Source organism: Candoia aspera, chromosome 6 (assembly GCF_035149785.1).
Source record: "Candoia aspera isolate rCanAsp1 chromosome 6, rCanAsp1.hap2, whole genome shotgun sequence".
Classification (NCBI taxonomy): domain Eukaryota; kingdom Metazoa; phylum Chordata; class Lepidosauria; order Squamata; family Boidae; genus Candoia; species Candoia aspera.
The window spans coordinates 65383424-65410914 of NC_086158.1; the positions used below are offsets into that span (position 1 = coordinate 65383424).

A 27491-nucleotide genomic window follows, 5' to 3' on the forward strand; every position below is an offset into this window, starting at 1 on the left:
GCAACTGAAACTCCCCATGACCCAAGTTCGATCCCAGTGGAACCTGGAGTCTCGGGTAGCCGGCTCAGGTTGACTCAACCTTCCATCCTTCCGAGGTTGGTAAAATGAGTACCCAGCTTGCTGGGGAAGGTGACAACTGGGGAAGGCAATGGCAAGCCACCCCGATATAGTCTGCCAAGAAAATGTCACAAAAGCGGCGTTGTCATGAGTAAGGATGGCGAGCAGGGGGCTCCCATCCAGACTGTAAAGTGCATGCGTAGCACTGATGAATTAGGTAGCCATTCCAAGAGACACAGATCGGGCCCGCCTTAGCCTTTGGGGTTTATATGTCTGGGTTTTTCCCACGCTTCTTCAGTTTGTTAGGATTTTCCTGTTATGTAGCAGTAATAAAACACTAGAGACATGTTCCTTGTCTCAGCATGGTTCCTGGCTGTTAGGACAGGCGTCCCCCCAAAAGGGTCAGACATGACTCGGTGCTTGCACAGGGGAACTTTCACCTTTTTTTTTCACTTGTGGCACACATATTTGTACTTGGTTTGGGAAAAGCTGACCAAAACATTTGTTTTCCACACACAGCACATCAGAAATTAGAGGGGACGTTGCGAGTGGGCCAAAAAAAAAAAGGCTGTATAATTTGAATACTCCAGACTGAACAAATAGTTTGCAGATCTAAAAGATTTCTAGGAAGGAACCCACTCCTGCTGATTGTAGTGCTCAAATTTGCCTGACATGCAATATTGAAGTCTCTGACAAATCTCAGCTTTCATTTTCTATGGGCCTAGAGGTCACAAAGAATGGATAGGAAAGCTGCAATAACACAAGTCAGCTTGTTGCCAGGTGGGCCAACAGAAAATAGAAAATAGAATAAGAGAGTCAGCAAACATGGCATCTTGCTTCCAGTGGGATCATTCCTGTTTCTCTGCGAATTAGAACTTTTGGGAACAGCATCCAAGGGCCCTAGATCATTGTAGGTGCATCTCTGTGCACCAGACAGCATTTGGGATACAAATTTTGCTTTAAACAGGTTAATGGCAGCCAGTATGCATCTACCTCCTTTAGAGGGAAAAAAGACCAGGATTACCTTGGAACTATTAATGGCTTTGGTGGAGATGATTGTTCCTGCGAACTTCCAGAGGGCTGAAAAATTACTCCAAGACATTTAAAGATAGAAATAGTTCTAGTGTATTAGTTTCTATTAGTCATTGGTATTCATGGTAGCTAGGTCTTCCCAAGAAAACCATAATTTTAGTCTTGGAGTAATTAACTCCAAGCCCTTCCTCCTTGTAGAATTCTGCTAATGCAAACTTCTCCTAAGACCCACCTGTGTAAGTGAGAGAATTGCTGCATTGTCTGCATACAAAGCATCGCCAAATGTCTGTCCCTGAGCTTAGGGAGGGTGAAATTATTTTTTGGTAAAAGCAGCAACCTCTGAGTTTATGTAAATATTAAACAGTAGGGGAGCTAAACTGCATCCTTGTTTCACTCCTTGGCAGATTGAAATGTTTGCAATAAGATAGGCATCTTTGTTATACCTAACTTGTATTCACCATATAGGTTGAATAAGTAAGGAGAAAGAACAGTTTTGTCTCTTTCCTTTGCTGAGCCAATCTTTTTTTTTTCTGGCCATGTTATGTCCAAACAGGCTGACCTGTATGTAGGTTTTGCATGAGGATAATGAGATGTTTTGAGATTCTCATTTTTTTAAGCACATTCCACAGCTTGACATGATCGAAGGCCTTTCTGTATCAATGAAACACATTCTGACTTTCTTTTTGGCATTCTTTGGCTTTCTCAATTATCCAGCTTGTATCTGAAATAATACCTTATTTTCCTTGGCCTGTTCTCAAGCCAGCTTGAATATCTGGCATCTCTTTTTCCATGTAGCATTGGATGATCCTAAGCCTTATTTTGCTAACATGTGAAATTAAGGATATTGTATAATAGTTTGCACACTCTGCTAAGTCTTCTTTTTAGGTATTGTAAGGTAGCTTGACCTCTTCCAATCTGTTGTCCACTGTGCCATTCTCCAGATTTGCTGCTATAGCTTGGTTAGAACCTTTACTTCTTCTGTTGGTTACCATATTTCAGTGGGTAGTCTTATCAGTGTCTGTAGTCTTCTGACTTGGTAATAGCCAGAGTGATGATTTAACTTCATCTTCTAGTACTACAGGCATATTTTCTATACATGTGGTTTTGCTTGGTAAAAATACAGGAATGTTTTACCATTGCCTTTTCTCGCTCAGTTGATGCCTTTGCTGTTGTCACTAATGTGATAATCCACTTCTAGTATCTTCCCATACTGCTGCTGCCTAATATAAGTGCCTGCTTGCTTTATCTGGGCAGCTGGGATGACCTTGGGTGACCCTGCTGGGAATATCTACTCTTGGCATCCACTTGTGACATTCTTCATTTATTCCTCCCAGGAACACCTCCCTACCAAGATGAGGCACTGTTCCTGGCGGAACACGGTTGTAAATGTGTATATGTATATGTAGCTTTGGATCATTTTCCTCAATAAATAAATGAACAAGTATAGAGTCCCCCTTTTTGGGGGGAGATGGGCGGTGACAGAAATTTGAATAATAAATATGTTTTTGACTTGTTTGTTTAATTGGGTTCTCTTTATCTAGTTTTAGGACTTGTGAGGAGAACAGATCACGTTTTAGGTCATGTTTATGCAGAAATATTGAACATTCAAAAGGGTTCACATACTTTTAAACATAACACACAGACCCTTCTCTCTGTGTGTGTGTGTTTGTATACACACACAGAGAGTGTATTTGATGTATCTTTATGATTGACTTGGACCATAAACGAACTGCAGCCCACAACCTTTCTCGCTCTTTCTGTCTCTCTTTCATTGCAACCTACATTTCAAATGGCTTTTTTGTTACAAAGCACCTAATAATTTTAAAATCTTCATTAATATATACATCTTGTATTTTATCATTCCTATATCTGTCTTTATAAGTTGATTTACCGTGTGCTCATTTGTTTTATTTTGAACAGCCAAAGATAAATCTGAGAAAATATTTGCCCTGGCATTTGTTAAATTAATGCGATATGATGGAACAACCCTACGGGATGGAGAACATGATCTTATAGTATACAAGGTATTAGCTCAAGTACATGCTACTACACTTTAAGCAGCCAAAGGTTTAAGAGATGGATTTTTTTTTGTTCTAAGTGATATAAAAGAATAACTTCAAACATGTAATCAAATTTTGTTACCTCATCAGTTTCAAGAATAAGCGTATGTATTAGAAGGAAGAGTAAAAGTTGTTTTTCATATAGGTGTTTTATTAAAAATCAGACAACAGTTTAAGATTTCATGATTTAAAGTATTTGGAACGTCTTAAAATTTAAACCACATACAGTATGTGGAATATTTCTCTTCCTTATTCCCTCCAGACTTGGTATGTTACAATGTTGATGATTTGCCACTGGAGTTGAAACAGTGTTACTTTTGCTATGTGCTTTTGATCTACTTTTAAAGTCTGAAGAAAAAGTGAAACCAACTATGACATTGTTAGATATGAATTAAACAGTTAAAGGTGTCTGTGTTTAAATACAGTAAGATGTGAGGATAAAATTATTTTGCAGGCAGAAGCAAAGAAGCTAGAAGATTTTTCAACGTATTTAAGTTTGCCCTCTACTAAACTGGAATTGGAAGAAAAAGGTCACTCCATGGCTGGCAAGGGCATGCAAAATCTTGGAAGCTGTACCATCAGTAAAGATTCATTCCAGATCTCTACTCTTGTCTGTTCAACAAAGCTAACTCAAAATGGTAGGAATGATAATACAGTTCTAGAAAAAAAAGTCATTCAATTTGTGTGTTGTAAAGATTAATGCTGACAATTTTAGTACTGAGTCACCCTTTCATATTTGGGCATGGATGGCATTCAGAAATAAAATATAAAGTGTTGCATATTTTATGCAACCTGGTCAACTTTTTGAAAAGCTTTTTTGGCAATGGTTTATTTCAGACATCTAAAAAAAAATAGAGAATGTATGACCCTTCTGATAATTTTGGACTGCAACTTGCATCATACCTGACCATTGGTCATGCTGGTAGGATGGGTGAAGAACTCCACATTTAACACAAATATTGATGAACAGCAGGGGAAAAATGATGGAGATTAGATGCTATCTATAGCTTTGCATATAAAACAAATATGAATATATTGTGTTAGAAATGTCAGAGTTTAGGCATCTCCACATCTACAGGAAAGATAGAAGAAAAGAATTGACTACTCATATTTTGCTATATAAAATGCATGTGAGCTTTCCTGTTCTTGAAGATCACATGCATGTTTTGTTTAAACCATTTATCAGTAGTTTCCCCTAAATTTCTCATTTAAAGATACAAAGACATTAAGCATAAAGAGATAATTAATATTTAAGAAATTCTGAGTTCTGTTGCTTTTATACTGCTTTAGAAAACATCTATTATTTCTGTGGCTAAATCTATTTTTAATCCACCAAACAGGCTTGCAGTATGGTTTGTTGTCAGGGATGGGGAATTTCCAGTTCACAGTAGAGATGCAGCTTGTGGCATTTCCTCGTCTTGCCTGCCAGTTCACACTCTTTCTGCAGACTTTACCCTGTCTTCCCAGCGTAGGGCTGAGAATAACTCTTTCTCAGCAACAGCTCTAGCAGCAGCTGCTTGCAGACAAGAGTTTTTTTCTGTTCATTGCTGCAAAAGAAATGAAAAATAGAGGGGATACAGAGGAGCTGGATACAGTTTGTCTTGGACAGAGCTTTAGGCTCTGTCTGAAATCCATAATCTGAGATTGTCCAGATCTTTCTGCATTGAGACAATTCAGCCTTTGGAACACCTTAGAATTCTGGATTAGGGTACAATTCTAATGTATCCATAGGGCACGATTGCATCAACTGGAAAAACTGTTACTATTAGATAAAATATCCTGTTTTCTACTCCTATTTGGCACAAGCCTCTTGAGGAGTGATATAGATCAAAATTTGAAGGGTGGTAGAGAAATATTATACACCTCCTATATCCTGGATATTGCAGTGCTACATTGAGACAGCAGTATTTCATTGAGCCCCATGTTAGTGTCCCTGTTGATGATCCTTCCCCTGGTGATAGTTCACCCCCATAATTACTTTTTTAATCTGATTCATTATTTTATTTCCTCCTGGAAATAATGTTGGAATCATTCTAGAAAATAAATCTGAAGAAAAACATTCTTGCTTCAAGGATAATGAATTTAGGAGGTGGAGGAAAAGGAGTCATGTTGCCTCTCTGATAAACTTGAAATGCTGTGATAGAAATGGATAGGGATTTGTTGTTCAAGAAAGCAAGTAAAACTTTGATTACCAGCTCCTACAGCTGGATAAAAAAATTAATTCCATTCAAAAATTCATTTCAGTAAATTAGGGAATGGTTCTAAGTTACTTAGTATAACAAGTATTTAGAATGGATATATGATGTTATTTATTACCTGGGCACATTGAGGAAGGAATTTCATATTGGAGTATCTTTTTTGGCAACTGATAATTGTCTCTGATATCTATTCCTGCATTTAATTTAAAACATTATGTTTCTTTTGGAATTCCATCTCCAGAATGATTTGCATGAAATGCAAATCTTAACTGAGTTATAGCTTTGTAATTCCCCTTAGTGTACTAAAGCTGATAATAACTCTGTAGTGATACTGCCTTTATTGGCAGACAAAATCATATTGACTTTAGAGAGTTAATTTCTTTATTTTTGATGTTTTATATTATGTGTTAAAATAGTTTTATAGTTCTTTATAGTATCTCTGGAACTGGGTTTTTACAGTTCCCATATGTTCATGTAAGATGTAAGTTGGAATGAAGGTTGACACTGCATTTGTGTTGATACTTAAGCTCATATTTAATACAAGCTTTTTTCTCATGTTCAGTTAATTGTGATAGGATTCTAAGAGGCACATCATCCTGAACTTCTGCATTCATATGGCAAAGGTCTTTTTCTTTTAATGCTTTTTTAAAATTTAATTTTTACCTTCTTAAAGGTTTAGAAGCCAAATATTTCAAGGAAGGTATCATGCTGTAAAGCATTTTTAGGCATATTTCAGTTAACAATATATATTTGTAGAATTTTTTTACAAGCTCCATGCCAGCTCATCATGCTTGATCAACTGAAAGTAACAGTGAATCAAATTCATTCACTCCATGAGGTAATATGCAAAATTTTGAATTGAAGATGACAGGAAATTTTAATTGGGTCATCAGTTCTATTATAGTTTTGAATTCTTAGGGCTGAGTCTTGCTTTAACTCATTGAGAAGTATTGCTTTGCTCAATCAAATACATCTTTCAAAGCATCTTTTTGGTATGATCTGCACACTATATTGCTGCTATAATTTGTACATTAAAGAACTATCTAGCCTGTTGACTTCATAATTCAGAAGAGCACAGCTTTTTCAGTTTGAGGGCTACTTAGTATAATGGATACTGCATTATAAAAATGAGTAGGTGGAGCCAAGATAAACCTAAATCTCTTTCTAAAGGCACTTTCTTTACACATTAAGATTAATTAAAATTAAATATAGTTAATATAGCTTTCTACCCAATCATGTATTTAATAATTTTAAATATCTACCACATTAAAAGTTACAATTTGGTAACAACTTCTGGAGATCTTGAAATTCATTTTAGGGTTTGGGGTGGAACGTACACCCTGAGGGCCTCAGATTCTAAATCTCATGATTTGAACCTATACTGCATCATCAGTGGTCTTTGAACAACAGAATTAAGTTTGATGGTAGATCCTGACAATAGTTTCTGTAAACCATTAGATTATGAGCTGTCTTTATGTAAACATACTGTATCTCATTTATCCATTTAATTAGCATAACATTGGATTACAGGAATTCAGAATTACAATGAGAAATGGCATGCTTGAATGCTCCCTTCTGTTCTAGATGGACTGTGTAGATGGTCTCTCTATTCATATATCTGTTAGATATGTCTAAAATCTGATAACTAGATTTACTAGGCCTTGGGCTGTTGTTATTCGTTCAGTCGCTTTCCACTCTTCGTGACTTCATGGACCAGCCCATGCCAGAGCTTCCTGTACATCCAGTATTTTGCAAGGGATCTTTTTGGTCAAAAGGACTTTTCTATCCCTTCCTCCCTGGTATTCATACTATGCTGCAAATGTGTTTTGGAGGGTTCCCCCAACATTCTGAAGCATATTTGTGGGATGGCGTGGGAGAAAATGGTATCCCATTTGGTCAGTGGATAAATATTATTACCTTAGATTCAGATTAGCATGTGTAGGATTGCAGCTTGTAGGAGTTGTTCCAATCTTTTTCTGTGCTGAATTTTATGTATGGTGGAATTAACCAACTTTTCTCCCTCCCTTCCTAGTGGACTTACTGGGGCTTTTGAAGTGGCGATCCAACACAAATATCCTGCAACAGAATTTAAGGCAACTGATGAAAGTTGATGGAGGTGAAGTTGTTAAAGTAAGAAAAACTTTTTTTGGGAGTGGCGGGAGTGGGAAAGGAATGTATAGATTTAGAAGGGGAAGTTCATTTTCTATTTCTATAGTATGGTGAAAATATCCTGCTTCATGTTGAGAGTAAAGTAAAATGTACTACTTAAAAATAAATGTTAAATAAGGCAATGATTTATTGTCAGGCTTTGGTCAAGTAACTGATAACTTGCCATAGTAGAATAACAAAAATGAAAGCATCTTATTCTGTCAAGACTTGTTTTCTGTCATTCCACAGTTTTAAGACATGGAATAATGGATTTAAGTTACAGGAAGCCAGATTACTTTCTTAATCATAAGAGCAGTTTGACAGTGAAACTAATTGCACAGAAAAGTGGTAAAATCCCCTTCAAACTTAGACCAGAAAGCCATCTGGGAATGCTGAATTTGGATTCCTGAACTGAACAGGGGGCTAACTCATCAGCCATAGAGGCTCCTTCCAACTCAACAATTCTACATGCATGTTCAGTCATACAGGTAGTCCTCGACCTATGACCATTTGCTCAGCAATTGTTCGAAGTTATGACGTTGCTACATGAATGGTGTTTATGACTGGTCCTTGGAGTTCTGACCATCCCAGCACCCCCACAGTCATGTGATTGCAATCTGGGCACTTGGCAACTGGTTCGCACTTACGACTGGTTGCAGTGCCCCTCGGTCATGTGATTGCTATTTGCAACCTTCTCTGCCAGCTTCCCCAGAAATTCATTGGGGAAGCCGGCAGGGAAAGTTGCAAGTTGCTGGGGTAAATCTCCCCCACCTGCACACCTGACCCTGGCCCATCTGGACTTACACTGCACCAGCCACTTGCACCCTTCCCAACCTGTGACATGCCTCTCGTGCACCCTCTCACACCCTCACATACCCTCCCTGACCCGTGCCATATCCTCATGCACCTTCCGAAACCTGTGCTGCACTTCTTGCAAACCCCCTTGCACTCTCCCCAACTCTCGCCGCACCTCCTTTGCACACCCCCTCGCTTCCTTCCCCATCTGGCAGCAGCCACTTACCTTCCTGCTGGCCTGGGACTTGAACCTTCCTGCTGGCATCCCACTGACTTTGTTGTGGGAAGCTGGGAGGAAGTTGCCTTGCCTAGCAACCATGGGATTTGATTAACAATGGCAATCAGGACTGCACAGATTGCTGTAGTTGTCTTTACCACATCGCTTAGCAATGGAATTTCCGGTCCCAATTGTCATTGTAAGTCAAGGACTACCTGTGTACCTTCTTAATGAAATTTGGGTTTTGCCTTATGCTTACCCAAAATAAAATATATAATTTTTTTTAAAAAGTGCTAGAGGTACCCACTGCTAATTATGGAATATTGTATTAAATTATACAGATTGTTGCTTAACACCATTTATTCCTATTGGTTGGAATTATATACTGTAGTATTGTTTATTCCTACTGTCCCTAAAATCTAGTCTGGAGGGTTGGAATAGTTTTTAATTTACTATTTATTTCATTTCCTCCTCACAAACAACAGCTATGAGCTTGCTTGCTTGCTTGCTTGCTTGCTTGCTTGCTTTCTACCTACCTACCTACCTACCTACCTACCTACCTATCTATCATATTTATATGGCTGCCCATATCATGCGATGTGACTCTGGGCGGAATACAAAACAACCATAAAAACAATTTTAAAAACATTCAAAAGTACAAAAAATTAATATTATAAAAGGCTAAGAGTGCTTCAGATTATAAACAATGGAGCCCTCTAATCAAATTATCATTCCCTTGCTATTCCCAGGCCTGTTACACAACCAAGTTTTGAGGGACTTCTGGAAGGTCAGGAGAGATGGTGCCAATCTCACCTCAGGGGGGATGGTGTTCCACAGGGTGGGTGCCATGGCAGAAAAAGCTCGTTTCCTGGGTCCTGTCAGATCTAATTCCTTCACAGACAGGACCTGCAACATACTTCTTCTGCTGAACCTGATGGGAAGGGTCAGTCCCTCAAACCACCTGGCTCCATGCCGTGAAGGGCTTTAAAGGCCAAAACTAGCACCTTGAATTGGTCCAGGAAGCAAACTTGGTAACCAGTGCAGTTCGTGAAGCAGAGGTGTAACGTGCTGTTCTAAAGGCACACATAACTGCCCATGCTGCCATATTCTACACTTGCTGAAGTCTCCGGATACTCTTCAAGGGCAGCCCCACATAGAGTGCATTACAGTAGTCCATCCAGGATGTGACTAGGGCATGAGTGAATGTGAGCTGAGCTTTAGTAATCATAGTACTATATGTATAGTAATAAAGCACTGTGTAGTAGTGTTTTATTAATATTGTGTTCTCCATTTGATTAAGTGGATAACAATAATACTGATGTCAGTACTGATTATTTATTTTCCATAGAATTTAGGGACTTGCCAGTCAATATGTTGTAAAGTGGAGTGGAACATTGCTGTGATAAATAATAGATTTTATGTTGGAAGATGAATAAATATAAGGACCTCTGACGTGATGAACACTATTAGGTCTTGTAATGTTATCTGACTAGATATGAGTTCAGCTGCCATCTAGGCTGCTGCATGGTTTGGTTTCTGTGCTTCTGTTCAAACAACACAAATTTTGGTTCGCAGATTATAGTAGCTGTGTTTGCAACTTGCTAAACCCAAACAAATAAATTGCTATGGCTTAACACATGGATGTCTTCACACAAACACACAAAGATATAAGGTAGTTTGTTTAGTTTGGGCTCAGCCATTGTGATTTATTAATTATGGTTTATGATTTTAATTCATTTTGGGAACACAGCATTATTCTGTTTCATTACTGCTAGGTCTGTTGTTGTGAATTAAGGTGCTGTTTAGGTTTGATGGTTGATTGTAAGCAATTTCAGGCAATCGAGGTAGAAATTGCACTGTCCTGTCAAGAGACTGTCTCCTTCACACCAGAAAACAGAAATCCAGAGATCAGCCCCTGAGCACATACATATGTGTTTTTTTTCCAGTAGGTTTAAGGCTGGCTCATGCATTCACATACATACATACATACATACATACATACTAGAACTTCTATGCTGCTTCAGTCAGTCAAATCTTTGAGTTGCAGAACTCAGAAAAAAAAAGTTTACTGAGATATTATTTCCTATTACATAAGCAAGATAATATATTGAAATATTTTCATTCATAAAGAAGAGTATATAAATCAATGTAATTCTACTAGAAGTACTGCCTGAATCATGAAACCAAAGTATGGCTTCTCATATTTTACTTGTCTTCCTGCATAATAGTTTACTCCCCACCTTCTTTACCAGAAGCTCCAGCTTTTATTTATTTTCAGCCAGTACTGCTTGGGCTAGAAGCTTCTTAGCAAGGCTGATCTATGTGAGTGGAATTTATCAAAGCTGAATGAGGCTGTTCTGGCTATTCATATCTCAGAGGACCATGTAGCAGCAGAACAGTTTTTATCTGATCAGCGCAAAGCTACTCCTATGAAAGACAATTCACAGAAAGGACTGCATACTTGGCTCATTAATTCCTTCTAAGAATTAATGAATGGACAAAGTTTGGGTCATGAAAATTTCTCTGAAATCTATAACTCCTGACAGGTCCTACTCTGTACTTCAGTTTTTTCTTCTGGACCTGTCTCATAGTACTTAATTCCTAGATAACACTGGCCATATAGATATTTTTTTCACTTCATTGGAAGAGTATTGGGAATTTGAGAATAGCCTGATTGCAATTTGTTAGTTATGGTCTCTCTCTTCTGAGTCTGAGGATTTGATGGTTGAAGGATATGCATCACACAGTTCCAGAGACAAACAATAAGCTCTGGGGACACTGGAATGTTCCATATCTAGGCTGGTGAGTTTTGCACATAATTAGGATATTTGAGTCAAAAGGCTTGACTATAAGCAGTGACTTTTGTCATTTGTTCTTGATGGGACCTGAAAGCATATCAGGATAAATAGCAGTCAGTTTCTGATACAAAAAAATGCTTACATGTCTTGTATACCTTTTTTTTTTTTTTTAATTTTCTATCCCCCCTTTATTATTTTTATAAATAACTCAAGGTGGGGAACATGCCTAATACTTCTTCCTCCTCCTATTTTCCCCACAACAACCACCCTGTGAGGTGAGTTGGGCTGAAAGAGAGTGACTGGCCCAAGGTCACCCAGCTGGCCTTCATGCCTCAGGTGGGACTAGAATTCTCAGTCTCCTGGTTTTTAGCCCGTTGCCTTAACCACTAGACCAAACTGGCTTTTCAATAGTATATATAAAGTGAACTGTATGACTGACAGTCTAGGCTGATTGATGTTGAGGTGTAAGTTATTGAATCCTCATTTGATATCATGAAAGTACCTCAAGTAAATAAGATACTATTAGGAACAGAAATGTAAGAAAACCATACCTATCAGACATGAGGAAGTTGGTGTGATATGGGCCATATAAATGCCCATGGCTGTGTCATTAATCCAGAATACTTGCTCTCCTTGAAAGTGAAGTTTGAATATATACCAAATGGCAGAATGTGGTGGTTATATATGCTGGTTTGCAACATATATGGTCTACATTCCATCCTTGTGTTGGATATTGCTATAAAGAGCCTCAGAATCTATGGGGGTTAGGATTGGGTTAGGTAGGTCCTTTCTTCAAGAAAGCTACAATACCCTTGAAGCACCTTGGAGTATTGATGGCATATGGTCTGAGTTCATCACTTTCAGTGAACCCTTAATTTCATTTTCCTTTGGCTATTATTTTTATAGTCTCTCTTCCCTATATATAAACATAAAAATATATGCATAAAAATATATGCATACACATACCTTTCTCAGGATAATATGGTTAAAGGACTCTCAATTTTTTGTTTTTTACACTTAAAAAGCTAATACAATCACCACTTTTAAATCAGTAGGTGTGTAGTTACTGTTTAGACAAAAAATTTTTTTGTGAATACCTGTTAACAATACTGACCATAGTATTTTTTTTTCAGTTCCTTCAAGATACACTGGATGCGTTGTTTAACATTATGATGGAGAATTCAGAAAGTGAGACATTTGACACATTGGTGTTCGATGCTTTGGTAATGTATATATATATATATATATACACACACACACACATACAGAGAGAGAGAGAGATTGCTTTATATTCCTTTAATTTATTTAATTTCTGTCCCTGTAAGCAGTGAAGGTTCCATGAACCTCAAGCCTTCTGTACAAATACAGTCACATTACTTTCCATGGGATTCATGGTATTATTGACTAGGTGAAATGGTGTTTTGGAATTTATACCATAGAAGTAATCTTAAACACACAAGTTTCATGAAAACTTTGGCCAAAATAAAATAAATAGTAACAGGCTGAGAATCCAATAGAGGCTGAACCTTCAGGATATGCTAGGATCCCTGACACAGTGCCTGTGGGCACCCGTGTGCATCCAGACATATTCCTTAGCACCCACCAGGATCAGCTGGGGACAGAACAGCAAGATTCAGCAAGGTTGAAAAGCCTTTCTTTGATATATTTATGGCTATATTAGAAAAATACAGGCTTTTAATCACAACTTTTGCTGTGATTATTTTCATTGAGATTCCTTGATGAGAAGGTTGATACAGGTTGGTAATCCATCATATGCTTGTTTGGTTTGGATTTAGATAGTATACCAAACCAACTACTTTGAATGCTTAACTATGGGTTATGCCTTAGTTTTATGGCACAATGACTTGTTCAACAAACCATGACTTAGCAAGAACAAGGAACCCAACCAGTGTAGCCAGCAGAGGAAAGACCTGTTATGGTATCCAAAACAGCAGCTTCTTATTCAAGTTATTACTGTAGTAAATCTGTCAAGTTACTTCTGTACATAATTCCATTCCAGGTCCTAACACAAAAGCAAGCTCACTGGGGAAAAAAGTGTCCAAAGGGGTAAATTTGTTTAGAAATCAAGAGAAGCACTGAAGTCAAATGCCAGGGATTTTCAGATAGCAAGAATTCTGTTGTGCTGGCAGTTACAGATGACCTTCATAGATCAATGTTTCAGCAACCTATTCAGTATTTGAGGACAACTGGTAAAGCCATCAGTGTTACTCAACTGACAGTTTAGGTTTTTGTTCAAAATTGTACTCTATTCTCCTTCTCTGAAATAGAATATATGAAAATGAAATCCTACCAGCAAACTGTATTTTACAGATGGAGCTCTCTTCTAACTCTTTTTTTTTTTTTCACTAAAAATGTAAATATTTGAAATGCTGTATTTTCAAGATGATGGAATGGCCTTTCCCGCTGAACAGGTGTTTATCATCGGACTAATTGCTGACCGGAAGTTCCAGCATTTCAATCCTGTTTTAGAAACCTACATTAAGAAACATTTCAGTGCTACTTTGGCTTACACGTAAGTTGTTAATTAAATATGTCTTGGCCCAGAAATTAGTTATTTAAATAGGGGGTATAAAAAGTCATTATCATAGATGCTTACATTGTTTTGTAGGTTTACTAGGCCAGTTTGTGGTTGAATGTACTACACTGAGGCATGTTTAGGCACCTATTGCTTTCTGATTTGGGTGATCTCAGAGTTAAAACCTGGGCTTTTCTGGGCTTCTTATCTGGGAGATTTTGTGTGCGTCAGTAGCTAAGGAGTTCATATCTGCTGTGGCAGATGTGGACTTAACAAAATTAAGATCGTGGTGCAGCTGTCCAGTCTTTGGAATACAGAAATGCCTATGGCAGTGGGCAGTATCATCTGTAAGTGCTCTCTTCCCTTTCACAGTGCCAAGGCTGTCCCCTGATCTAGAGAATGGAGAACTGTGGATGATGAAACAGAAGGTGGTGACAGCTTGAGGGCAAATGGGTGAAATCTGTGAATTGGACTGAGCATGGACTAAAGCTCTATTTGAAACAATATTCTGTGGTGGTGTCTGAAGCAAAGAATGGTTACTTTTCTGCTCCCATTGCTTCTGTACAGAAGTAGCCTGCATTGCCATGCAAAACTTCAATAATTTATTGATTTCATATATTTATATCACCTCTCATACAATTGCAACTGGAAGAGATTAAAATAAAAGCAGTTAAATAATAAAACCAATAAATTAAGATTTAAAAAATAAGCTAAAAAGTCTAGAATGGGAGTAGGAATATGGGAAAACAAAACAAAAGGAAAACGATTCATCTGGCATTCATTCTGAGCAAACTTGAGTAAATAGTTAAGTCTTCAAGGGGCATCTAAAAGATGCAATATGAAGCATCTGAAAAATCTCTGAGGGAAGAGTATTCTAGATTGCAGGTATGATCACAGAGAAAGGCTTTCCATGAGTAACTAGAAGATGGTACTCTGCCTGCCTTGGCACATGCAGCTGAACCTCTTCTGACCTTAACGATCAGCCACATCTGTTAAGGGTGAAAGGGCTTGGTCATAAATCCTATTCCCAAATTGCCTAGGCTCTTGTCTATCATAAGAAGAATCTTGAACTATACTTAGAAGCTGTAGAGGTAAAGATATCCTTCAAGAAAGTATGTGAAGACCATTAGCAAAACATGAACTCAGTCCAGGAAAACTACATACAGGTAGTCCTCTCCAACCGCAATAGGGACTGGCAATTCCGTCACTAAGTGGCACGGCCCTAATCTTCCTATGTAGTCTTTTGTGCCATTTTACTGCTGAATAAACTCTGAATGTGTATGTATGAGTATGGGTAGATATAGAAACATTCTTTATTTGGTTAGTGCATAAATGTGTTGCATTATTCTAAAACCGTTGTTTAGAAAATTTTAATAAGGAAGAATATTTTAAAACCATTTTTACATCTAGAAATGTCTTCACAGTAAAGAGCGAAAACTGTGAAGACAGAAGACTTCATACTACATCTGTATTCTACATTTACTGGCTTGCCAAAATGTGAAAAAATGCAGTCTGTGCCATGGAGGTGTTTATTTTACAAATGCTCTGACATTTGTGTGCACAGATGGATGCAGCTTTCTGCAATTTTCCTTGGCAATGATCCAAAAAACTACTTTAAGTCATCTTTTTAAGTCTTAGAATTCCCTATTGAAGGTCTTTTTTTTTTTTTACATTTTCTTTCACTATTTTTTTACCCTTTACTTTCCTTTATTGTCTGTGAAAGTTCTTTGAACACAAGTCAGGATTATGCTGTATGTCACTCATGTCTCAAGATCTGTGTATTTCTTCTTGCTCAGAAAACTGACAAAAGTTTTAAGGACCTATGTAGACAATGCTGGCATCACTGATCAACTATTCAAGGCTATGAGATCTTTGGAATATATTTTCAAATTTATTGTGCGGTCAAGAATTTTGTTCAACCAGTAAGTATCATAACATCTTTATCCATAATGTATCCTTCAGAATACATTTGTTCTTATAATGATTGTTTTATATAATGTTATATAATATAAGATGTGGAATACTCTTTTGAGATATATGGAAATCGTTACCAATTTTATTAATGTAGATGAAATGAACACTGATTGTTTAGCATTGGATGTTGATCAGTTAATTTTCCATTGGCTAATTCTTAACTTACTGCGTTGTACTGTTTGTTTTGGCAAGGCAGTATGTTTGGATTACTAGACAAAATTTCCAAAAATTTATTATACTGCACAGTAATGTACTGATACATTATTATTGCAGTTCAATTCTACTTGATCTACTATAAATACTTAGGAAATAGTTATACTGCCATAGATTGGTAATTATTTATCTGATACTTTTTTATTACTGTATAGAAGTAATCTTTATGACAATATCAATTATTGAAGATAAAAAATACTAGTAAGATTTTTTTCCAGATTTATAGGTTAATTATTTATACACACACACACGCACAGAGAGAGAGAGAGAGATTTTCTTGTTAAAACGTATCTAGACAAAAATTTCAGGATCAGCAGGAAGCTTTTTACACTGATTCATATCTAAATTAGTCTCTTCCATTTGGCTGTTTGTTTCAATTCTCTAAGTTCATGTTATTTTGATATTTCAGCTTTATATCTCTCTGAAATTTATCATGACTATGTCTCTATTAGAAATAATAGGCTGATTTTTGTCATTTATTGATTATTTAAACCTAGTTTATGGCAGTTTGTATAATATATTGGACTGGGCCTAAAAGTTGTTTGGAATAGCTGGAAAAGATTTTGATAGTAACAGTATTTTCCATATTCTATTCACTGTTCATACTACTTTGTATCTGACACTTAAAAAAAGACAATTCTAATCAAGAAAGATTAACATCTGTGTCCAGTATAATATGACTCTGAATTTTGGACTAGCTTGTCATGCAACCAATGGAGAATAATAATGTTTATTTTATTTTATTTATTTATCAAATTTGTCACCACCCATCTCCTCCCACCAGGGACTAATGTTACATTTTTAAGGACGGTAGAAATGAAAACTGTATCCTGATGTTCTCTTGGCAATGTGAATGTGAATGTGATGCTGTTAAACAAAACATTGTTGTGATGTTATATATAAAACTTGTTCAGAAGGCAAGCGGTGCTTGTAAAAATATACAGGGAGTGCCTCTAATCCCTCAAGCAAAGGTCCCTAAGCCTTTCTCCCACACTCCCCACTGTTGCAGCCTCCACTGTCTAGTGGGGTCTATCTTGTCACTGTCACCACCACTGTTTACAGAGATCGAGTTTCTCTATACCTTTCCCAGGTAGAGGTGAGAGGATCTTCCTCCTACTCTCCATTTCTGTAGATAATAAACTGGTTGGGATGCACAATAAGCAAAATTCTCTGTCAGAACAAGACTACAGATTTCAGAAGACACAAGTCTGTCATGTAGATTAATTTAAAGGGCAAATGAGACTTGAAGACAGTGGGAAATTAAAAGGAAAATGTCATGGGTCTTGTAAGCTTTAACGTCATTATCTCCTAGGCAGGATATGCAGACAGGCACACGTTCTGTAGGTAGAAAAAAAAAAAGAATTAAGGAGAAATAAACAGATCAGTCCATAATATAAACTTGGAAAAAGATCCTAAATTGCTTTTAGCGCCATACTTTTTTAGGTGAATATTCACCAATCCTTATTCCAGGATTGGGGCCATTGGTCCTTACTTGGCAGAAACCATCCAGGAGAGATTCATCCTTCCCAGGAAGGCAGATAAAGAACAAAGATGAAATGGAGTTAGTCTGTTCCCCCTTTAAAAAAGCATTTGAGACAGGAAAAAACTTACTGCTCATGAGTTTGAGTTTCCTGGATTTTATGGGATGATGCCCACTACTGATTGATTGATTGATTCTTTCCTATCTGAACCATTCTCTCCCTTGCTACAGTACTAAACAGAATATTTATTTTCATGTTTCATATTAGAGGTTTAAATTTGACCTAAGAAACAATGATTGAGACAAGATACAATGGTTCTAGGGGGAACTATATGAAATCCTAGAAAAAGGTGGAATGTCAATGTAATCCACCATAGCCAGATTTTTTTGTGGGGGGAGAGAGCTCATTAATTAATTACTGTATTTTTTTTAACTGTGTTGGTGTTATTTGTTTTCTCAGACTGTATGAGAATAAAGGGGAAGCTGATTTTAGGGAATCTTTGCTTCAACTCTTTAAGTCTATTAATGAAATGATGAGCAGTGCCTCTGAACAGACTGTTACAGTAAAGGTATGTTTTGGAAGTAGAAGGGGCTTTTTTTCACCATAATGCCATTTGTTGTTGTAATATAAATAAGTATTTTTCATTATGAGTGATAACAGATTTTTAGTTAATTGTTCAACTCATTTATATATATCTTTTAGACAATAATACTGTTTAGAAGTAAGATGCTTCTGCAAGAATTGAAAATGTTACATTTTAACAATAGAAAAAAAATCACATACATAAGCCTGACTTTAATTAGTTTGTTTCCATCAGTAGACAATGTAAAAATCTCAATCATATAACAGAAACAGAAGACACTCAGAATTAATTCTATCCGTCCATCCATTCATCCATCCATCCATGTATGTGTATGTATATAAACCAATATTTATATGACTCTCTGTACAAACCAGCTCTGAGCATGTACAACATAAGCAAATTAAAAACAACATGCAAACACACAAGATCACTGTAATGGTCCCTGTTTGCATCCTCCAAATGCTCTATCCAGAACTATGTTTTCACAACCTTGAAATGCTGGTTTGTATGTACAAAGGCATAAAAAGCCTGTCTATGGGATCTCTGCAGATGGAACATACTGGGGGATGGGATCCTCAGCAGGTCATCTCACTGATCTTACATTGCTTATAGAAATCTTAACATCTTGGCTATACCCTCAGGATTCTGAATTAATGACTTTTCCCAGTATCTATCAAAACATATTAGATAAATGACTATTGAGTACTCTATACACCTGCTGTCTTGTAGTGCAGACTTGAAGCTAAATATTGGTATGATAAAAAGTAAAGTATAAAACAAGTGCCTCCCTTGGGATATTCAATAACATAAGCAAATACTAATGTTATGTTTTTTTAAAGAAGTCAAGACATGTCTAAGGCTGAGCCTCAACTGAAACTAATCTATCTTTTAATACAAGACTGTACTTAATTTGCATTTAGGAAGTGCAAGGATAGTTCTTATGAATTTGGATCGGACTAATTCTAATATTCCTTGGAAGTAAAGGTGGTGCTCATTTAACAACTACTCATTGAACGATTATTTGAACTAGTGATGGCGCTGAACAGTGGGTAGTTACGATGAGTTCTTGAAGTTCTGCCCAGTGCAACAGCCCTGTGGTCACACTGTTGCGATTGGGTGCTCAGCAACCGGCCCAGATTTCCCACTGTCACAGTGTCCCATGGCCACATGATCACAATTTGCAACCTTCCCTGCCAGCTTCCCACAAGGAAAGTCAGTGGGGAACCTGGCAGGAAGTTGTAAATCACTATGTGAAGTCCTTCTTAATGACCTGCATGGTCCTTGCTTAATGATGGTAACCAGGGACTGCCAGAACTGCTGTTGCTAAGCAGTTTAGTCATGCGACATCACAGTTTACAACCACATTACTTAGTGACAGAAATTCTGGTCCCAATTACCGTAGTTAACCGAGGACTACCTGTAATCCTTACAAATGTTTATTTCAGCCCCATATAGTAACTGAGTTTGTAGCTGTAATTCAGTGCCCCCCTTTAGACTGAAAAAAATAATAGCAACACTTTTCTGAGCTGTCTCAACAGAATATTTAATATTTACCTCCTTTGAGGACACAGTTTGATAGAGCCCTAACTATTTATAGAGTTTATCATTTTCAGTTGAATTCCTATTTATTTGCCAGGTATATTTCACTAATCTTTGGGCAAAAAACTAGTACTATGAAATCTTAGAAGTTTTATATTTTGCAGGAAATTTTGTTTCTTTTGAAAAATGAGGTTCAAAATGTGTCCACAGAATTTTCAGTAGCCCGAAATTTATCTGCAGATGTATTTGAAGCTGAGATTAATACTGCAGTGTGTTAGTACTGAAATAGGAAATTTGTCGGTATGAAGTTAATGTTGCTTTCTGAATTGACAACATTGCTGTGGTACAGCTCTGATTTTGCTATGCTATTGCTTTGTATGAAAACAAGTGGGTTAAGTACATGTTCTCAAGCCCTATATTCTCTTACAAAAAGAAAACACACACCAAAACAAAATATTCCTATAAACAGAAGGCAAGGCAAATGGGGGAGATTTTTTGTTGGCTGAAACTACACTTAATAATTTGGGGGGGGGGGGGCTTGTAGGGAGTTGGATGTTAGTGTAAAATATGTGGAGCCACAGCATACACATAGCTGAGAATAGGATTTTTCTATTTGCTTTTTGTGTCCCCCCACTCCCCACTTTGCCCTTTTGGGATTTGGAACAAATTGTTTAGGTGTGAATTGTTTAGGTGCATATATTGCTTGGCTTAGTTTTTATGTTTGCTGCATCAAATTATCAAGAAAGAATGCAACCTTTTTTTAGAAGCTGTGTTTAAGAAAGGTTTGAGGACATGAAAAAGATTGGGGAACAATATAATCTAATATAATCCCCAAATGATGATCTAACATAACTTGTGTAGAAAGAAAAGATAAAATAAAATACATATATTGTATATTCTCTATATCAATCTTCTAATTTTCTTGACCAACAAAAAGTCGCTGGTCTCTTCTATGAGTGAACATTTATAGATCTAATAATATATTGATTTTCCTGACAATGTAGTGGTAGGGTGGGACAATAATTAGGAACAAAATTAGCATGCCTCAAATATTAGCATACTGCTCATTTTTAAAGTTTTCATTTAAATAAAATCTCACTAAGATTTTTTTTTAAGAAAAAGAAATAGCAGACTCTGTCTCTCCGACATCTTTCTTATATTCTGATCCTGGCAGAATGGTGATCTTGGAGCAACTGATGATTTGTGAAATTACAATTCTATTAATTCATATCAGTCTAGAAAATAGCCTTTTCATATTCTGTGACATGGTACTTAGTCACTGAAATAAATGAGAAATTTGTTTCCTATAATATCTCTGCTTGTGAACTGTGTCACTTTCATTAAAGGATAATTAACTTTATGGTGGTTGAGTTGCCTGTCATAATATAGAAAGATACAAAAAAAAAAAACCCATAGCAAACATGTTGTCTTCACTTAACAGAAGGCCAAATAAGATTTGAGAACTATTTAAACAAATAGATAAACCACCTACCAATGTATTTTTGTCCAATTAATAAGTCTGTATCATCATGGCATATAATTTATTTATTGATCAGAAAAGAGACCGTTGATCAAACTGAAAAGGCAGGTAAATTTTGAGCATGTTTTGTTGGGGGAGGAAGAGCTGCATTGAATCTTACTCTTTTCATGATATACTTTGTCTCCCCCCCACCCCCCGCCCTCTCCGCATTTTCTGTGGGCTTTGTGTATTCTGCCATTTGGATTTTATGTATGCATGTATTTTTTATATTTATATTTCAAATTTAGTCACCACCCATCTCACTCAAAGAGCAACTCTACCAAGGAATATAAACAGATGGAGAAATAGTTTTGGTTTTGTTGGGGGATTTTTGGTGTGTGTGTACCTTCAAGTCACTGTTGACTCCTGGTGACTTCCTAGACAAGTCCCTGCAGTTTTGTTAGCAAGATTTTGGAATTAACTTGCTATTGCCTTCTTCCTAGGAGTAAGAGAGAGGGACTGGCCCAAGGTCACCCAGCTGGCTTTGTGCCTAAGCAGAACTAGAACCCACGGTCTCCCAGTTTCTTGACTGATCCCTTAACCACTACACCAAACTGGGTATCTGGAGAAATGTTAAGTCATGCTAATTTGGTAGAAAGATAGTGGGTAGTATGCTTTCTGTTGTGATGAACGAATGTTGTTGAAAGTGGTTGTATATAAGAGCATGCTTCTGCCCAATTTGTTATATGGAAATAAGAGTTGGGAAATTTAGATATGAAAATGAGGTGCTTTAGTATATGTGATAAAATGGAAAGAGAAAAAATCAAGAATGAATTAAAATGGATTAAATACAAAAATGAGTGACTACTACGAAAGAATTATGTTTTGGTGGTTTGACCATGTAGACAGACTGAATGAAGTCTGAATTGCAAAACAAGTATATAAAGATTGACTTACTCAAAAAGACTAAAAAAATCATGATTGGATAGAGAAGGAGGTGAGATGAGAAGTTCAAAGAACAAAAGGCAGTGTATGAACTGATGTATGGATATTTTGGAAAGAGTGATGATTTGCAAGATAGAAAGGTATGGAGCAGTAAATGACTGATATTGATGTACCTTTTGGTGCAGCAGTGTTCCTTTTTTATCTCATGCTTTTAATTTTGTTTTCTTACAATTTCTTACCCTTTTCTTCTGTATTCTGCAAAACATTGCTTACCCTAAAAGGGAGCAGCATAATGGGTATGAATGTATATATAAGAGAATAAATGAGGATCAAATCACAGAACCAATATCTGAAGGAAGAGTGAATGAATTGAGAGGAAGAGGAAGACCAAGAAGGTTGTGATTGGGTGGAGTTCATGAGAAGTTCAAGGCATAATAATGTAAAATAATTTAGCTATGTTTCCTTTTCTTTCACTTATTCCCTTTCTTTATCTTATTATTTCTTATTCCATTTGTGCAATTTTCATGTTTTTTACTGTGAAAGAGAATAGCATGATGGATATGGGTATATGTAAATTCAGTGCATGTGAAGCTTTCTCATCCTTATATTTCTGAGGAAGGTCAGGTGGCTCTGTTGGTTGGTTGACCATCTCATAGTAACAGTCAATTACATGCACTAAGAGGCAGTTAGAACACCCAGGTTCGTATTCCTATTTAGATGAAATCACAAGACAGTAATGACTGTAGTATGGGGGACTGGTATCTAACAAGCATGAATAGTAACGTAGAATAGGAATTTGGTAGTTTTTAATATAGTGCCTAAGAGTAATGAAGGATTAGCTTTTTGTTCTTTATTGGTGTGAGATTATGAAAATAAGTGTTGTCATTAGGCTGATTAAATCCTGTTGTCTTTGCTGTGGTGGGAACAGGGATATGAACCTTGGCTCAGTGATGTGCAAGTATGTTAATTAATAATTTTAATTCATAATGTTAATTTAAGAAGTTAACAAACTGTTTAATTGTTGGTAATTGTTCCTGATGTTCCGTTGATATCTGATGACTATTGCCTGAAATTAATATCCCTCTTTTCATGTATGTCAGCATCTGGGAATAGTTAATATAGTAATGATGCTACTAATCATGCAGGATCTCATTTCAGCTATAGCTTGCAAATAGAGTAAAGGTTGCATTTGCTATTTGGCTTTCATAAGAACTGACCTTCTATAATGTTAATTGGCTTTCTAATTTAAATTTTCTAGAGTCCCTCTGTTTTCTTTTATTTTTTAAACTGAGTCATGATTTAAATAATATTTGAGACATTAGTCATCTGTCTGTATTGTCATCATTAATTATTTTTATAATAGTGAGTGCTAAGTACTGAGGTTATTTCAAATCCACTGAAGACATGCTACAAAAATATTTATCATAAAATGCTAATAATTATTAATCATGTCTTGATTATTTTTAATCCAAAAGTAAATTGAAATACAAATATTTTTCAGAACACTTTGATGGGAGTCAGAGTTTTAGTCATGCTTTATATGTTACAGAAGATTAGCTTTAGAGAGATGTTTATCCAAAGCTCCGGTTCCTTTTTTAATAGAGTGTCAGATTTTTCTAATAAAACAGTAATAATTCTCAAAGGATGAAAACTCATTTTTTCTCCAAATTCACAGAATTTTGAGCCATTTCTAAACTGAGAGGCATTCTTTGTTTTATCTCAGAACTCTTCAAAATTGTTATTATTCAGAGTATTCATGTTTTCAAAATTCAACGTGAAATTTGCAAGAATTTTTATCCCAAAGCCATCACTAATATCAGTAGAATGTCATCTCTAACAGTAAGGTAATACTGATAAAGGCAGTTTCCAAATTTGTAGATTAGAAGCAACTTTTTAAATGGAAACAGTTTCATGTTTTTTAAGTCTCTTTTTCTTTTCCTTCCTCCCACTTTGTTTATATATGAAGTTTCCCTCAAGTCAGGTTCAGATCCTGCCATGGGCACATCATGTAGTTTTCTTGGCAACAATACAGAAATAGTTTGCCGTACCCTTTTTTAGGATGTTTTTAACCCTTCACATTCTACCCTACAATCCTGGTAGTTCTTGGTGATTCCCATCCAGATACTATGGTCTGATGCTACTTACCTTTTGAGCTTGCCGATCGGAAGGTCGGCGGTTCGAATCCGTGTGACGGGGTGAGCTCCTGTTGCTAGTCCCAGCTCCTGCCAACCTAGCAGTTCGAAAACATGCAAATGTGAGTAGATTAATAGGTACCGCTTTGGCGGGCAGGTAACGGCGTTCCATTTAGTCATGCTGGCCACATGACCATGGAAGTGTCTACGGACAAACGCCGGCTCTTCGGCTTTGAAACGGAAATGAGCACCGCCCCCTAGAGTCGGACACGACTGGACTTAATGTCAAGGGAAACCTTTACCTTTACTAAGGTCAGGGTACCAGCAACTTATTATAATACACAGATTATATTGTCTCTAGGCATATAAGGTGCTGTTTCTTTAAAACAGAAAAGTATTACAGTGGTACAAAGGAGGTAACTCTAGGCATGTTTAGTTATGTTGAAAATATAGAATACTTATGGAATTATTCAGTTCTTTCTGAGAATGAATAGCTATATTTATGGTTGCATGAATTCTTCCTTCATACTTTGCTAACTGAAATCAGTTTAATAGGCATCATCTTGAGAAATATGTAAATTAAAAATTACTTCATGCATTATTCAAAAAAGCTTATTTTGTATCATTGATAGCTCTTATCTTAAGTAAAGATATGCTAATGGATTTAATTAAAATAATTACAGTGAATAATGTACCCTGAACTTCACCCTAAAGTACTTCATATTAATCATCATACATAGCTATATTTTAGTCACAAAGACAGTTATAAATTTGATGGTTAATAGATAACAGACTTAGGACATGATTAATTCACCCCAGAGCTGGAAATAGGACTGCTTAGCTCTGTGAGTTAGACTTTGGTTTTAACTGGGAGTAGAAGGAGATTAGTATAGTCTACTTAATATATTAATATCCTCATGCAAGTGAAATCTTTAGAGCAAAGAGTCAAGAAAAATCCAGTGCAATGAGCTTATTGCTAAAGCAACATCAACTTCTATTAAACTCTAGGCAAATTCAAATAATGCAAGTAGTGTGGTACAGCAAAAAGATGAGCTACTCAGAAATTAAGCCTCATGTAATGTTACAAGAAAGACAATTCATTTGGATGAATCTGCTGTATGTCTTGCATAATAATGCAGTATAAAATTCTTTTACTTTTAAAAGGTATTTTGATTTTAAGGGTTTTGTTGTTATTGTTAGAATTCATCCTTCCTCTCTTTGCTCCCAAACTGTTGGCATCATGAAGCTAATCTTTACAACAGTGAGGTACATGACATCTTAGAAAATTGTAATTTTTCATCCAGAGTAGATTTAAGTCAAATCCTCTATTCCTTGTTGCTAGCATGTTTAAAAAATTATACTGACCCTCTTACATAGGGATTTGGATGAGTTATCTTATTGTGTTAAATTCTGCTTTGTGCTGTTGGTACAACATAACAGCTTTGTAATTCTGGTATGAGAGCTGTACAAAAGCTGCTAACATTTATTTCAAGTCAGTTGTGTCTAGGTATTACATAAAATAGATAGAAACTGTACAGTATTACCTATGATTGTTCAAAATCTTCTAATGCGACAAAGATAGAAATAAATATAGGAACTAATGATATAATCGGCTGTGAAAGGGGAAGAAAACAAAGCTCTGATGATCCTAACATGGCTGCACTGAAGGATTTAAAAAGTTTCACTTGATAAATAGAAAAGGATAACTGCAGTATAGTGGAAGAAGGTTCCCAACTGGAGATAAAGAAGGAATAAGGGACAACAGTAGTGGATATTGGAACAAATGGGAAAGTCTAAAAAAGACAGTGAAGGAATGTGAAAGAGAGGTATGAGTCAAGGAAGCTTTCCACATGGTAGCTTCATTCTTTAAGTCCAGAGGGTAACAGAGGAGGCAGTGAAGAAAGTAATTGACTAAAACTGATGGAAAGCTAAGTAACATAACTGGAAAGGGTAACAGAGAAGCAACAGTAAGGAGTGTTTTATGGAATTCAACTGTATGATTTAATTCATCTTTAAATAAATTACTCTGCTCATTTTTAGGGAGCTGCCCTTAAATACTTGCCAACTATTGTGAATGATGTAAAGCTTGTTTTTGATCCCAAAGAACTTAGGTAAGTTTGTATTATCTGTATAAGTATGTGCCTAAGACTGTATTTTTGTTCCCACTTAATAAAGAGTGATCCTCTTGGAACTTGAGATGTTAATTTTTTTTCAAACTTTCTCTTTTGATGACATAATTATTTTTGCTTTGTTTTTATAGTTATATTTTGTAAGCCACACAGAGTTGTAACAGATTGGAATGGTCTATAAACGTCACAACTAAATAATTGGGAGTGGGATAAAGTGAAATCAGTGAGTCACTGATCAGTAAAGTAAAAGTAAATATGTGAGTGCACTTGCAACCATGCAGTGACATGTATTCATGAACCAGCTTAACACCTATTTGGACAGGCTCTGGAGTGATTATGTATTGCAGAAGAAATATAAAGAAAATGTATGTATGATAACTCTCTAGGGTCAGAAAAAAAATTCAGCCCAGACTGCTGGATTTGAAGTTCTAAGTACTAAAAGGGTAGAAATATTAATAATATAATAAGGCTCTTGTTTTAAAACTTTTGCTACATAATTGCTTTGTAAGGAAATAACATTTGTAAACATAAAGATCCTTTATTGCTGAATTCTTGTTTGCTAAAATAAGGATATGGAGGATTAATTCTGAAATTAGTTTAGAGATTTTAAACCTTAAGTGTTATTTGTATATTACATCAGTTTTATCATTTTTATTTTTGGATGCTTAACAGTATTTCAGTCGTATAGTTACTTTATTTATTTATTTGTCAAATTTATATAACTGCCCTTTTCACAGAACAAGTGATTCTGGGTGGCGTACAACAAAGCTAAAAAACAGTTAATAAATACTCCAAAGTACTATGATTATTATTATTAACTTTAACAACTGTAAAAAAACAAGGCTAAAAAGAAGAAATAGTGGATGAAGGGATGTTAATAATCACAGAGCCACTTCACTAGTTCAACCGTCCTGGGCTCCCCAGACCTGCTGGTATAACCAGGTCTTGAGAGACCTTTGGAAGCTCAGAAGTAATGGAGCCAGCCTCACCTCAGGAGGGAGAATATTCCACAACACGGACCCCACAGCAGAAAAGGCCCGTCACCTAAGCCAGCCAACTGTAGCTCCCTAGGTGACGAAACCCATAGCATGCCCTCTCTGCTGGATCTGGTGGGATGGGCAGATGTAATCAGTGAGAAGTAGTCCCTCAGATAACCCAGTTCCATGCCACGTAGGGCTTTAAAGGTCAAAACCAG

The 27491-nt window shown here is 36.4% G+C and overlaps 1 protein-coding gene across 4 annotated transcripts in view; it reads left to right on the top strand.

The window, feature by feature from the left end:
- Positions 1 to 27491, top strand: part of DOCK1 (dedicator of cytokinesis 1) — a 489239-nt gene that overhangs the window by 115613 nt on the left and 346135 nt on the right. For all 4 annotated transcript variants that reach the window (XM_063307343.1, XM_063307344.1, XM_063307341.1 and 1 more), the window contains exons 17-24: positions 3010 to 3113; positions 3604 to 3787; positions 7380 to 7477; positions 12439 to 12528; positions 13738 to 13838; positions 15638 to 15763; positions 17969 to 18077; positions 26208 to 26278. In XM_063307343.1, the coding sequence (XP_063163413.1) occupies positions 3010 to 3113; positions 3604 to 3787; positions 7380 to 7477; positions 12439 to 12528; positions 13738 to 13838; positions 15638 to 15763; positions 17969 to 18077; positions 26208 to 26278 (883 nt within the window). The remainder of the gene's footprint in view (positions 1 to 3009; positions 3114 to 3603; positions 3788 to 7379; positions 7478 to 12438; positions 12529 to 13737; positions 13839 to 15637; positions 15764 to 17968; positions 18078 to 26207; positions 26279 to 27491) is intronic.